The 15,721-nt window shown below is 43.5% G+C and overlaps 1 protein-coding gene across 12 annotated transcripts in view; it reads right to left on the bottom strand.

The window, feature by feature from the left end:
• Window positions 1–15,721, bottom strand: part of ACTR3B (ARP3 actin related protein 3 homolog B) — a 110,826-nt gene that overhangs the window by 91,194 nt on the left and 3,911 nt on the right. For 4 of the 12 annotated variants that reach the window (XM_021079303.1, XM_021079300.1, XM_021079299.1 and 1 more), the window contains exon 2: window positions 2,290–2,345. The exons of the other annotated variants lie outside the window; for them this stretch is intronic. In XM_021079303.1, coding sequence (XP_020934962.1) covers window positions 2,290–2,345 — 56 coding nt within the window. The remainder of the gene's footprint in view (window positions 1–2,289; window positions 2,346–15,721) is intronic. 12 annotated transcript variants of the gene reach the window in all.

Here is a 15,721-nt window from a genome sequence, read left to right on the forward strand (position 1 = left end):
CCTGGAGAGGCCTTGATCAATGCTCACCACACGCGTACACAAAACCCCTCTTTTCTCTCTGGAAGCCACTTTGCACCTTTTTTTTTTTCTTTTTTTAAATGGCTGCATCCATGGCATATGCAAGTTCCCGGGCCAGGGATGGAATCTGAGCCACAGCTGCGACAAGGCCAGATCCTTTAACCCACTGTGCCGGGCCAGGGATCAAACACACACACGACCTGAGCGGCTGCAGTCGGAGTCTCAACCCACCACACCACAGCAGGAACTCTGCCACTTCCATCTTGAACTTCACCTTGTGAAAGGAGCGTCTATAACCAGAAAATCGGTTCCGCTCCTGGACTGAAACGAGCAGCAGGCCAAGTGGCCAAGGCACTCGAGGCCCTCTCTCTCCCTATCCCAACAGACACTTCTGCCCGGACACCCCTTGTCCCCAGGGCTCTTCTGTTTCCTGCAACAGGTTCCGCCAGCAACATAACTCCTCCTCCCGCCGCCCTGACATCTCCTCCTCGCTTCTGCCCCTGCTAAGGTTCTGACAGCACCACGCCAAGAGCTGCTGTGCCTTCCGTCAGTGAAGGAAATTGTGCTATCAACTCCCCCCCATTAATGACGACAGGTTAAATGGGGCCGCTAACTGAATGCTGCTGACAATTTTATTAAAGCAAAAGGGACAAGGTCAGCCTTTTAGAGCTGCCGCACTTAACAAGGCTAAAATCTAATCTGCTGTGAAAAAGCAGCAAGTCCGACTTATCAATTCAGCATGGAACGATCGAGTTATGTGGCGTTCACGATAAGGAAACTCACAAGACACGGCCCCACCCTGCACAATGCCAACTGCCACGGACTGAACTGTGTCCCCCCAACTTTCATGTGTTGGAGCCCTGCCCCCGCGTGACTGCATCCGGAGATGGGCCCTCTCGGGGAGTAACAAAGGTCCAATGAGGTCAGACAGGAAAGGCCGCCATCCCACAGGACCCAGAGCCCTGGCATCCTTATAAGAAGGGGAGACGGCAGAGGTCTCTCAGCCACACACAGAACAAGGGCCTTGTGAGGACACAAGGCACCACCTGCAAGCCAAGGCCTGGTGAGGCCCCAGAGAAACCAGTCCTGCGGGCACCTTGCCCTTGCAGCCTGTACCTATGATGAAACTAACTTGTGTGGTTTACGATGTCCAGCCTGCGGTACTGTTAGACCAGCGCGACCAACTCATGCACCAAATCATGAGCTCTAAGTGAGGACGCAGCAGACCAACCATGCCTGCTGCGGGGACCTCCCAGGGCGGAAACCAGGTCTGTAGATCCAGAAGTCAAATTCCCGAGCAGTTATCCAGCCAGCACGGAAATGGGACGGGGTGAAGTGTTCTCAAAGAATCCGGAGCCCACTCTCCAGGGAGCTGAGGGCCCGTACCCGCCTTGAATAAATACTACGAACTAAGCTCCTTCCCTCCAGCTCTGCGCAGCTGTCCCCGGCCCACACTGGTCACAGAGCCTGTTACTCAAACGCCCCTGACCCGTAACAGGCTACAGTTTCTAAGGTCATAACTTGTCCTGCAAGGGCTGCACTTACCAGGCAGAATTTCACTTCACTCTTGATTGATACACTTACTCTTCAGGGAACTGTCTCCAAATAGTAACCCAGAATTTAAAGAGTTTCAGAGAAGGCTGTCTCCCTAAAGACAAGCAACCTGACCTTGAGGTCCTGTGAATAAAGAGTGGGCAGGATGCACTCCTATCAGATCTGAGGATGTTTCTTCCTCCATCATGCTCTACCGACTAAAAGTTAAACAAAAACAGAACACTTCTGAGCACAGTAAAACAGTCACCAGGCCCCTCTCATTTAAAAAAAAAAAAAAAAAAAAGCTCTTTCAATGGAGTCAGTAGTGCAATACAATAAATATCCAGTCCACCCCAGTCCCAAGCTGATACAACTGCACTTCCTGAAGATGGCAAATCAGCCTTAAGGAACCAGATATACTTGGTGTAAGCAGCTCAGATATTTATGACTGAATGAAGGCCCTGCCAGCCACCCAAGCTCAAACTCCCGAAACTGTGATGCAGGACTGTATCAGAAGAGAGGCAAAGGACTGGACAGGTGGTGGGTCTCAGGTGACAGCTGCAGCCAACAGCAATACTTGGCAACCAGATGTCAAATAAATAACTCCCCAGTAACCAGAACAATCTTCTAAAAGAAGAAGGTAAGTCAATTAACATACCTTGAAGAACAGAATTAGAATGCTTAGGACAATTGAGAGAAACACAATCCTTTACAAACCAAGGGTGGAGCTTTACTTACATGAAGGAATAATGAACTGTGGCTCAGTGTTGCCTGCGTAGCCAAGCTTGGTGTACCTAAAAGCACAAAGTCATCAACACATGTTTAGACAGTAATACTCTCCTCGGTATCCCATTAATGTCTTTTATTATAAGCTCTCCAAGTCCTAAAATATCAAGACTCAAAATATTCCCTTGAAATTAAAGAAAAAAAAAATGGTAATGATTAAGAAGCAAACAACAACTTCAGATAAGCAAGAAGTTACAAAAATGTAAACTATTATGCTTGTTTCAACTGGAAAAAGTCTTGCAAACATATATTAACAAATATATTACATTTGCGTATCACTATTAATATTTAATTTTTAATCTTTATAAAAAGCCTACAAGGTAAATATTATCCCTGTTTTGCAGATGAGAAAATGGAGGCAACGCGTAGTTAATTAAGCTGCCCAAAGCCAAGCAACTAGTGAATAGGAAAAGCACCCACATCTAAATATGTAGCCTCTGACAGAGCTGGCTCTCAACAAAGTATAATTCCTTCCCAAACTTCATGAACCTTGGGGGGGGGGGGTAGGGAATTATTATATAATTTTCTTAAAATGTCATGGCATATGTCTTGAAAAGCTACTGCCACCGCCTGAGAATATCTGACAGCAGCATCTCTTTATCATCTCATTTTAGAACGAGCCCATTTTCTGTCAAGATCTTCTGCATGATAGATTCCAACAGTCTGAACTAAAATGAATGCCAAAATTCTACTATCTGTTCCAAAAGCATTTGCTAATCTCCTAAATACATTAAAAAAAAAAAATGGGGGTGGGGAGCCCACCCCTCAGAACCATCTGCTGAAATGCAAACCTGGAGAGACTCCAGTGCGCCCCTAGCTCAGCAGGCCCTCTGCAGGGAGCAGGCAGATCTGGACAAGGAGCCAGGGTTCTGCAGCAGTGCGGACAAGGACTAAAACACCCCCAAGCAGTGCTGAGAGTCATGTTATTAATTCATTCAGTTTTAAAATTTATTTCAAGATGGCTGGTATTAAATTTTCTGATGTGATTAATACACTCCAAATTCTCATAAATTAATTTTCTGATGTGTAAATGTATTTTACCATATGCTAATTTTACTATTTTTGAACACAGTAAATAAAATTTAAGGAGCCAAAAAAAAAGTCAGCTCCGCTGAAGTCATGTTTACTGCTCAGTCTCCAGGGACCTAAGATCTTAGCATCGCAAGCACCCCGGCAAGGCCAGGCCCTGAGATCCACAAGGCCCTATGAGGAGTTTCTGAAAGGCAAGCCCCACCCGAGGGCACTCCCGCGTTCTACCAAAGTACAGAAACCAGAGGGACACACACATCCTCCACCCCAGGCTCCCCAGACCCTCAAAGAAGGTTCCAAGCCAACCCAGAGCCCAGGGGCTGGCCAGGAGAGAGACAATATACACTAAACTTTCAAAATTCCAGATCATCCCTAAGTGAACCACTTTTCTGGAGGTACATTCCAAATGACAAATACAAACAAACTGAATTATTGACCAAGGCTATTAGAGAAGCTGGCAAGCTGGTGGGAAATCACCAAAATCGGGACCCCTAAGTCTACACTTTTTTTTTTTGTCTTTTAGGGCCACATTCGTGGCATATGGAAGTTCCCAGGCTAGGGTCAAATCCGAGCCGCAGCTGCTGGCTTACACCACAGCCAGAACAATGCTGGAACCTTAACCCACTGAGCAGGCCAGGGATCAAACCCATGTCCTCATGGGTACTAGTCAGGTTCATTACTGCTGAGCCACAATGAGAACTCCCCTAAGTCTATGCTTTTAATGGGCCACACTGCCCACCAGCCCACCTCCAGCCCCCCAAACTATAAATAGATCCATCTTCCCACGTGGTCAAGTTATGAGCTGCAGGATGACCATAACAGGGCCCTTTTTCTTGACTGCATTTCCAGGCCTGGCACAGTCCTGGCATTTGGCAAACACTCCATAAAGATCTGCTGAATGAGTTTTCACCAAGTATAAGAAAAGGCATCACTGCCAAACTGCTGGGGAAGGAACCAGAGTTTAAGGGGGGTGGGGGGACATCAACACTCAGAAAAACAATTTGAAGGAACCAGAAAAGACCAAAGTTGCTAATACGATCTTTCACTTACACTTGTTTTTGCGTAATAGGGTTGTTTAAAAAAAAAAAAAGTGACAAATACAAGTGACCCTCTTGAACACAGGTGTGAACTGTGTAGGTCCACTGACATGTAGATTTTCTTCAATAAACACACAGAAATATTTGGGTACACAATCCGATGCAAGACTTGTATTGAAGTGGAGAGCCTATTCTTACACAGGCATAAGTTGATACTTAATAGAAAGTTCATAATGTGTTAGTTCTCTGACTGTGCTTTCAGAGTCACGTAACTGTACAGTATCGCCCCTCCCCCACCCCAGTAACTGGAGAAACTGCAGATCAGCCTATCATCAAAAGTAGCTGGTGGTGTTTCCTGAGTTTCCTTTGTAGCTCAGTGGTAACGAACCCAACTAGCATCCATGAGGATGTGGGTTGGATCCCTGGCCTCACTCAGTGGGTTAAGGATCCAGTGTGGCCTTGAGCTGGGGCATAGTTCACAGATGTGGTTTGGATCCCGAGTTGCTGTGGTGTAGGTCGGCAGCTGCAGCTCTGATTCAGCCCCTAGCCTGGGAACGTCCACATGCAGCAGGTGTGGCCTTACAAAGAAAAAGAAAAAGCGACAGTGTTTCCAATACTGTATTAGGAATGCGACTGTAATTTTTTGCATGCCATAAAAATTTTACAATGATTCACTCATTAGTGTACAGGCCAGGCTACCAAGAGGCAATCACACTGGTTACACCAGGATGCCATCATGCTGCTTCTTTGTTATCAATGCCTGAAGTACACTGTAAATAGATATAAATTTCCTTTTCACATTCATTTCTGATATGCTCATGTCAGTAACACATATAAGGTCTACAAGGTCTTGTATAATGAAATATTGATGTACGTCCTGACAGGTGATTCATCCTGTAAACAGATGATATAAACTTATGGTATCATAAGAACAGTATAGGACTATAAACGTATTTTCTCTTTCTTATGATTTTCTTAATAAATGGTCTTTTCTCCAGCTTACTTTAAGAATATAGTATATAACATATATTCAAAATATGTATCATGAATTGACGGTTTATGTTATGCTAAGGCTTCCAATGAGCCGCGGGCTATCAGCAGTTAAGTTTTAGCAGAGGCAAAAGGTATACATGAATTTTCAACTGTGCAGGTGTCAGTGTCCCTAACCCATTGTTGTTCAGGGTCAACTGTATGGTGAAATGTTAGCATTTATTAAGTTAAGTGCTAAATAAGCAGCATTCGGGTCTGTGATGTTACTATTTGCATTTCTGAAAGGCAACAGAATCCACCGTACGTGTTCAGACCATGCACTTGGCACCAGACTACCTGAGTTCAAATCCCAGCTCTGTTATCTGCCTAATGTGTGACTTGGGGCAAGTTGCTTTACTTGCTGTATCTCAGCTTCTCCATCTATTAAAAAAGGATCCAACACAACCTACTTCCGGGGCTGAGAGAGTTACTACATTAAATGTATAAACAGAGACAAGAAAGGGCACTATGAGAGTGCCGTCTATACATTTTTGTTATTTTTTAATATTATTTCTGTATGTTTGAAGTATTTCCTAATTTCACTTCCTAAAAAATTTTTAAACATACGTTCTGTGTCCCAAACCATACTGTCCCGTCCTTCTGCTGTGCCCACTCTAAACCTCAGAGACACATTAACTTGTGAAGTGGTGGAGATAAAATGCACCTGTGGTGAAAATAAAGCTACCGAGTATTCTGCAGCAACTGGGGCTCAACTTCTTCCCAAAGTTGTGTGCCCCGAAATCATCAACAAGGGTCCAGAGCAGCAACAGGCCAGGATGCAGAAATGGACTGGAGTACCTTTCAGGTCCACACTTTGGAAATTCAACTAGGTACCCAGGATGCCACTATCACATGCCACTCAGCAACAGTTGCTAGGGTGTCCAGATCCTGAAGTATCATGTTCTAAGACAGCACAGCCTTCCCTGGAGGCCTTCTGTCACTGAGTCACACAGGTACCTCACAGCAATAACATTAAGCAAACAATGGTTTTCATGACTGAGGCAAACTATCATTAAGATATTCATATTTGTATATATTAACAGCTCTTCCTTTCCCTTCTAGCAAAATCCAACTATTAAAAACATTAGCAGGAGTTCCCATTGTGGCGCAGTGGTTAACGAATCCGACTAGGAACCATGAGGTTGCTGGTTCAATCCCTGGCCTTGCTCAGTGGGTTAAGGATTCAGCATTGCTGTGAGCTGTGGTGTAGGTGGTAGACGTGGCTCGGATCCCGTGTTGCTGTGGCTCTGGCGTAGGCCAGCAGCTGCAGCTCCAATTCAACCCCTAGCCTGGGAACTTCCATATGCCTTGGGAGCGGCCCTAGAAAAGGCAAAAAGACAAAACAAAAAACAAAAAACAAAAAAAAAACACTAGCAAAAGCACAACCTACTCAGTCTCTTTACAGTAACTTAATGTCTTCAAATTTTTCTGTGCTTTTTTTTTTTAATAGCATCAAATACACCTGGGGTTTTCTTAGTCTGAATAATTACAATGTAATGACCATCTAACAAACTTATTTTTTTTCCTTTTACGGCCATGCCTGCAGCATATGGAAGTTCCCAGGCTAGGGGTCTAATCAGAGCTGTAGCTGCTGGCCTATGCCAGAGACACAGCAACGTGGGATCCGAGCCACATCGGCGACCTACACCACAGCTCACGGCAACACCGGATCCTTAACCCACTGAGCAAGGCCAGGGATCGAACCGGCAACCTCATGGTTCCTAGTCGGATTTCGTTAACCACTGAGCCACGATGGAACTCCTAAACTTAAAATTTTAACAAAATCTTCATCAATACAGGTTCATAAGGCACCTCAATGAAAACCTATTAAATAGAACACTGTAAATGTCATTAACAAGCGCTTCTCTTAAAGTCCCTCTCTGGAGGAGAACCCAGTGCTAGACCAGCCCCAGTAGAGAGGATCTTACAACAGTTCAAGCACACAAAGAACAGAACTAAAAAAACCGACAAGTAAAATGCAACTCTTAAATATGGAAAGTGTTCAAGACACCACTTAGGCAAAGACACATTCCAACCAATTAACTAGCTAGAATCTATGTAGCAGGCACATAGGAGGAAGGGGGGGGGGACGACACAGCGCTAGCCCTCAAAGTGTTCACCTGTTACAAACCTGATTTCAGGCTGATTTTTCCTGGTAGGATGACCTACCTTACCTGGCAGGCGAGTTTAAGATCACCTGGGTTGGCAACTACGAAGAATGCACCAAGCCTGGCTGATAAGATCACCTGGGCAGCTTCTAAACACGTAGATTCCCAGGGCCTGTCCCAGAATCCCAGAGAAGGAGCCTGGGTTTCTGCAGTTTGAACATCCTCTGCCCCTCCCCACCCATGGTTATGATAATCAGCCAGCCTAGAATCACTGATCAGACTACACCGCATGCAAATCATCTTTCCATGTTTATATAATGCAAGCTCCCAATCTTATGCTCACGTTCTAACAAAACCATCTATCACCTACCACATCATCAAACGACATGGACCTGCAATGCTGAAGTTTAATACTGGTTGGAGGCCCTGAAGAAAGGACTCAAATGTATGTATTCTGTCTTATTTAGAACACTGAGTGTTTAAGGATTCTATGGGAAAAAAAAAAAAAAAGATGTAGGAAATGCTTTACAATTTAAACTATGTAATTAAGATGTAATGGGGAAAAAAAACACTTAATTCTGAGGAAGAGATAACATCTGGGGAGGGGGGAATCCCTCAAACCAGAAGGTAATGAAAACCTAGAAGCTTATTCCTAGCGAAGGCTGAACTAAGCCAAGGAGATCCACCATCATTAGTCTCACTCAATACTGTTTTGGAAGAACTAGGTAATGCAAATCACAAAGAACTAAATAAAAGACCAGTGCTAGGAAAGAGGAGACAAAATTTATTTGTACATCATACTTATAAACCTGGAATAGTGAAGGTCATTAAGTGAACAACTAAAAACCAGTTCCTCAGTGAAGGGACAAAACCCAACAACTTTCCTACCTCACGGTCATAAGGGAGACTCAGCCGTGGATGAAAAGATCCCTTTCACAACAGCAACACCACAGAGTTTTACCCTGAGAATAAACCATGTGAGGCGAAGCACCCTCCACATACAAGGAGACATAAACTGAGACTCACCTCACGTATACAGGCAGGGCCCCTACTTTTAAAAAGAAACATCACATATCCCTAAATTCGTCTATAAGTTTAATGCGAAGCCATCCAAACTCTGGGCCAGTACTGGAGGTGGTGGGAGATCACACACGGGTGTTATTCGGAGGCTGAAGCCTCATCCTCATTATGAAGGGGAAGCTCCAGGCTCTCTCTCGAAAGGCCTTGTTATCCAAATAATTTTAAATGCATACACCCTACTGCCCAAACAGCACACTTGGAGGAATTCACCCCACAGAAGCACTTTACATGTATAAAGATAGGCACAAAAAATGTTCTCTATAGCATGATAATAGGAAAAAAAAAAAAAAAAAACTGGAAAAACTCAAATGCCATAAATAGAGGATAAATTAATTCTAATCATTTAATAAAATGCTATATACAACCATCAAAAATGAAGCTGACTCGTGTTACTGGTTATATATGTACATACATATATATGTATTTCAAAAATAGCTGCAAAACAGTATAACTCATAATGTGAGTTAATGGGGCCCACAAGGCTGTGCTCAAAACACAGCCCTAGTTCGGTGGCTTTAGGCAAGTAAACGAATCCTTCCCACTTCAGTTTCTTCATTGGTACAAGGGGAGGAATAATAATTCCCACGCTCACTGTTAAACATTACCATTTCTGGAAACAATATCCTAACTCAAAAGTAAAAGGATCTCCTTAGTCAACAATTTCACTTCACTGCTGAGTGACATCCGATGTATAGTCATGAACCGCATTTCTTCCACGAATCGCCCTTCATTTTCCTACTAGTTTTAGCATCTTCCCAACTGCTATAAACTCTTACACGTATGGAGACTATTAAGGCTTGTTCACACATATCACGAATTTTTCCCAGTTTGTTCTCTACCTTCACGTATACATTTTCTGAAATTATTTAAATATAATTTAGGTGATCAAATCCACCAATTACTTTCCTGAGTAATTTCCTTTGTAGTTTCTGCTTTGAAAATCCCTCCCTGTGCTAAGGTTTTGTATCATTTCTCTGCCAGTTTTATGTATATCTGATATATCTGATACCTGAAGAGCTACATGGATCAGATTTTCCCAAACATATGTACATGAAGAATTAAGATCAGCAGCTTTTACATCAAAAGGCTTTGGGTTTTCATTTATTTGAACTTTATCTTTCCAAAAGAGAGCCAGCATGGTGGAGGCAGGTCATCATTCTCAAAAATACACACACAGTACTTACAGCTCACCAGCCAGTCTCAAACCCCAAGGCACCTTCCCTGCATCCCCTGACCTGAGAGCTTTCCTCATTCAGAAATCAGGACAGGAGTTCCTGCCTTGGCGCAGTGGAAACGAATCCAACTAGGAACCATGAGGTTGTGGGTTCGATCCCTGGCCTCGCTCAGTGGGTTAAGGATCCAGCATTGCTGTGAGCTGTGGTGTAGGTTGCAGACGCGGCTTGGATCCTACGTTGCTGTGGTTGTGGTGTAGACTACAGCTCCGATTCGACCCCTAGCCTAGGAACCTCCATATGCCGTGGGTGTGGCCCTAAAAAGACAAAAAAAAAAAAAAAAAAATCAGGACAGACTTCCAAGACAGAAGACATGGAAATAGAAGAGCAGCTCATAAAGATATCAAAGACAAGCAAGTCATACTAAACATGAACCGCTAGGAAGGGGTCTCTAAGAGGCCTCCACCTGCTCCTGCACCATTAATTTTTTCTTTTCTTTAAGCCGAACCCAAGCACATGAAGTTCCAGGAGGACAAATCAGAGCTACAGCTGCCGGCCTACGTCAGAGCTGCGTCTGCGACCCACACCACAGCTCACAGCAATGCTGGATCCTTAACCCACTGCGCAAGGCCAGGGATCGAAATTGCGTCCTCATGCAACCTAGTCGGGCTCGTTAACCACTGAGCCACGAAGGGAACTCCTCATGTCTGCCTTCCGCCCGGTCTCAGGTACCCTTCCACGCCTCTTTCTGTAAATACAGTATATCCTCATTTGCCCCAAACGTCTGAAAAGGTCCTTGGGCAGAGCTCCTCTCCCTCGCCGCATAAAGGCCACTCTCTCCACAGCAGGAACTGCCTGCAGGGAGGAGGCTTCATCTGCCTACTGTCAACTTGACATACTTATATATAGTTGAAATTCCTCCTACAACCATGTGTCTGGAGCAGAAGGTGACAATGTAAGCGCAATTAATTTATGTTTGAAAGTGGAAATGTCACATCTTAAAACAGTGTTTTTCAAACTGTATCCTGTAGGAAAGTTGTTTTGATTGAGACCCCTTAAGGGTCCGGTCTCAAGAGCCAAACAGAACAGGTCGACTTCCTCCTAAGATTGTCTCAGTTAAAAAAAGTGACTACACTGCCTTAGAATATGATTTTGATAAAACTAAAACTGTTTCCAGATCCTCATGACATACACTCCCTACACTGTACACGGACTGAGTTCTTCAAATATTCCCCAAATTGTCGTGCAGAAAAGGGCAGATCTCTGTTTATAGAACCCAGTTAAATACCTAGGTTCAAATTTATAATTATTTTAGCTAAATCCAAAATCCTTTTTCTTCTCTTTTTTCTCTATTTCATCTGTAAATTTTACATCACCCAATACACTTGCCCATGTCTGCATTTTTTGCTCTCTATCTGGTAAACCTAAGATCATGATGTGGCTTCTCTCTGGGTTTTGGGCATGTCAAGTGGACTCTGACAACCAGGTTAAAAAGGTGGACTGAACATATGATCTGTCCTGAAGCCCCACCACACCAAAGCAAAATGATATTTTTAAGATACATAAACCACAGCAACAGGGAGAAAAGAAGAGAAGGTAACAGCAAAATTTTGGCCCTGGATAGCTGTGGGAGAATCTGGGAACCAGCCAGGCCCTGGACCAGTAGCTGCACAGGCACCTGCACAGGGCCAGGTAAGCCCAGCCTCCCCAGCTCCCAAATGCTCTTCCCTGACCCTAGCACCTTCCACAGGCAGACCTGCAGAATGGAAAGCAAAGAGCCTCTGGACTCCAACTCACTTGCCTGGGGCGAGTCCATGAGCCACTCTAAAAAGAAAGGGGTTACTTGACTGAATACAGAAGAAAGCGGATGGCTGAGACACCCTCTCCACGCCTGCCTGCCCCCAACTCAGCTCTCAGAACCCTAGCATCCAGACTGCCCTCCGAGAAGACATCCGCTGGGGAAACTGACCAGCTCAAGAGGAAAAACGGAAGACCAGGAGGTTCCCCAACAAACAACCCACCGGTAGAACTCCTGGGGAAGCACGAAGTCAATAAGCCAAACCTGCACATGCATCTGCACAGGCCGAGTCCCCCAGGCCCTGGAAGTCTCTGAGTTTTACTCAGGAGCAGGGAGGCAGAAGTTACCAAGGTCTGAGGAAAGCCTCTACCATGAGATGGAGAGATGAGAACAGACAAATCAAAAAATCAGCTTGGAGGAAACAAAAACTATGTGGGGAGAAACCCCCAATAGCACCTCCAAGAAAACCAAACCCCACTGTCACCAGCATCCTATGAGAAGACCGCACATCCGGGAGACAAAAACGAGATGCTATAAATTAAATACATATATATATTATATATATATATTCAAAATATATATAATATATATATATATTCAAAAACAAAAAAGAGCTCTTGGAAATGAAAAATACAAAGCAAAAATTTTGAGCACTACTTGACTTCTGACACTAGAGCATGATTATTTCGATAAAATCAAATTTTTTAACGAACCAAAAACTAATAATAAAATGAACCCCTTGCTTCATTGAAAGCCTTTTGCACTGCATTCAAATCATACGCCTGCTTTCTTTTAGTTTACATTTGTCGGGCCTATTTTCACTTTTTGACAAGGTAGAATTCAGACTGAAAACAAACAAACAAAAAAAAACCCACTTCATAATGCTAAAGCAACAACTCCAGTGAAGATACAAGTTATTCATATGTGAGCACTCAATAAGGCAGCAGCAGCTTTCACAAAGAAGAAATAAATGAGAAAGGCGCTGCTGACAGGAGCACTAACACAGTTTTCAGCCAACGTCGGCCTAAGTGGTCAAAAAACAGAAGAGCAAAATAGCATCATTAATAAGAGGGCTCGTCCAGATATTTGCTGCACTCACAGCACGTGGAGAACATGCCTCTCTGGAAGGACAGGAACCGTCCCTGGTATCCGAGCGGGCGGGATTCGGAGCTCTCTCTCAAGCACATACAGAACGTTCACAAAACTGACCAAATCTTGGACTCAGAGAAGCCAAAAGAATGGAATACAAACAGCCCTCTGACCATAATACAACACAACTAGAAACCAAACACAAAATCAAAAAACAAAAAGGCCCTTCAACCTGAAAACTTCCAAGCATACCAGTACAGAAATACTGAGTTAAGAGGGAAGAAAAACACAGAAATCTTCTAGAAAACGATGAGAAACTATACACCCAAATCCCAGTATGTAAGGGATACATATAATGGCTAAAGGCGTATTGACCAATACTGTGCAGTACCTTTTCAATATAAAGGAAAAAATTTAAACAAATTTAACATCCAACTCAAAAATAAAAAAGGATTCCGTCGTGCCATGGTAACGAATCCTAGACCATGAGGTGTGGTTCGGTCCCTCCTTGCCAGTGGTAATGATCCGGCGTTGCGTGAGCTGTGGTGTAGGCTGCAGATGCGGCTCGGATCCGCGTTGCTGTGTTCTGGCGTAGGCCAGTGGCTACAGCTCCAATTCAACCTACCTAACTTCATATGCCGGGAGCGGCCAAGAAATAGCAACAACAACAACAACAACAAAGACAAAAAAATAAAATTAAAAATAAAAAAGGAAGGAAGAACAAAGAGAAAAGCAGAAATAAATGAGTCAAAAGACAGAAAAAGAACAGAATAAGTAAACTCCAAGGCTTATCCTTTGATAAAAAGATCCACAAAATAGACAAGTCATTAGGTAAGCCATGAATAAAAAGGTGTGAAAACAAAATAGATAAATTTGGAGTTCCCATCGTGGCGCAGCGGAAACGAATCCGACTAGGAACCATGAGGTTGCGGGTTCAATCCCTGGCCTTGCTCAGTGGGTTAAGGATCTGGTGTTGCCATGAGCTGTGGTGTAGGTCACAGATGTGGCTTGGATCTGATGTTGCTGTGGCTGTGGTGTAGGCCAGCAGCTACAGCTCCGATTGGACCCCTAGCCTGGGAACCTCCATAAGCTGCTAGTGCAGCCCTAAAAAGCAAAATCTAAAAAAAAAATTAAAAATGAGGTGGGCAGGGGAGCCCAGCCCCATCAATATTAAGTCATTCTAAAGCCTCAGTAATTAAAACCTGACAGTGCTGCCATAAGGACAGAATAACGCACACAAAACAAAATCCAGAAATAAACAACTGCATAGACAAATTTAGTACCCAATAAAGGCCATATCTTCAAGCATTGGGGGTTTCTCATAAATGCTGTTGAGATAAACGAGATAGCCAAAAGCAAAAGAGAACTGGCTCCAACTGGGTCCATTCCTCATACCATATCCCAGGATAAGTTCCAAGTGGATTAGAGATTTAAATGAAAAAATTAATCTAAATGAAACAATTAGAGATATATAAAATCTGGGAATGGGGGAAAAAGCTGTCTTAATTATGATTCAAATTCCAAAAACAGTAAGGAAAAGATAAATTTGACTGCTTAAAAAAATTTTTTTGCATGGCAAAAGCCAAATGACACATAGGGAAAATGTATTTGCAACTTACGTCCTCAAGGCTTAATACTTCCACATGCAGAAAAGAGCGAGCAGGCCTGAGATGATCTCCTCTGGCCTTTGGCATCTGGGAACTTGGATTTCGGGAGGGTTCCCACCATTCCCCAGATGATAAGAGTGGTTTGCTGTGTTTAAACGGCGCAGATACAGTTTATGCCAAACACGTGCTTTCCTTCTGAGACTTGCAATGCTGGTTTGTGGCTGGCAGAAGGTGCCATGACCAGCTCCCAAAAAGCTTTGGGTGCTGAATCTCTAACCAGCTTCCCCAGTAAACAACGTTTCACACGTGCTGTCATAACTGGATGGTGACTGAGCTGGTCTGTGCAATGCCACTGAGAAAGGACTCCAGACACTTGCTCCTGGTTTCCCCCAGACTCTGCCCACAGGCCTCTGTCCTTGGCTGTTTTTGCAGTGTACCTTCTCCCCACAGCCCTGTGATTGTTTCTAGCAAATAGCTGAACCTGAGGGTGGGCTGTGGAAGCCTCAACACACCCTAATATGTAAAGAGCTTCTAAAAATAAAGAAGCAGAAGACCAAAAACCCACAGAAAAACAGGCTAGAGGAATGAAGACACAGAAAACAGAAATGCAAATGCCTCTTAACCACATGAAAAGATGTTCCTCTTCCCACATAATAATAGAAGAAATTCAAATTAAAACTACAGTAAGATATCATTTCCTATCTTCTAGATTGGCTAAAAATTCTACAATTTGGCAATACATTCTGTTGGTGAGTCTGTGAGAAGATGTAGGCCCTCTTACACGCGGCTGGTGAAGACACACATGACCGAGTAGCATGATACTTTCTAGTAAAATCACACATGCACTTATCCTGTGATCCAGAAACCCCACTTCTAGAAACCTATCTCAGAGAGAGTCCAGCAAAAACCACAAAAAGATGTATGCCTTGCACACGGCTACGCTGCAGACTTTGACAATAACAAAACGCTCAAAAAAAGATGAGGACATGTCTTAAAAAAAACACCAGAAACAGATTGAATGGGCTTCTCTTGGCCAAATGGATAATTTAAGCATCAAAACAGATAACGGCAAAAAGAAAGAATAATCTATATAGTAGGAATGACATAAACCAACTATTGGAATAAAACAATAACCCACACAGACAATAAATAAATAAAGGAGAGCTATTGGCAAGTGCACCCTTACACTAAAATGCCAATTGATAAATGTAGATAATACTAGAGTTTTAGGAAAAAAATCATGATTTTGCAGCCATCACTGTAATAATTGATTAGAATGAAAACTACCAATGGATACTAAGCTAACGAGTCAAAGTTGAAGGAAGAACAGGGTATTTATATAACCTCCGACTACCTCTCCACAGATAACACTGATTACAAAGGGGAAAACAGTACAGGGACAGTGGGGAAATTCGGTGGACACCCCCATAACCAA

Source organism: Sus scrofa, chromosome 18 (genome assembly GCF_000003025.6).
Source record: "Sus scrofa isolate TJ Tabasco breed Duroc chromosome 18, Sscrofa11.1, whole genome shotgun sequence".
In the NCBI taxonomy this organism is placed as follows: Eukaryota; Metazoa; Chordata; class Mammalia; order Artiodactyla; family Suidae; genus Sus; species Sus scrofa.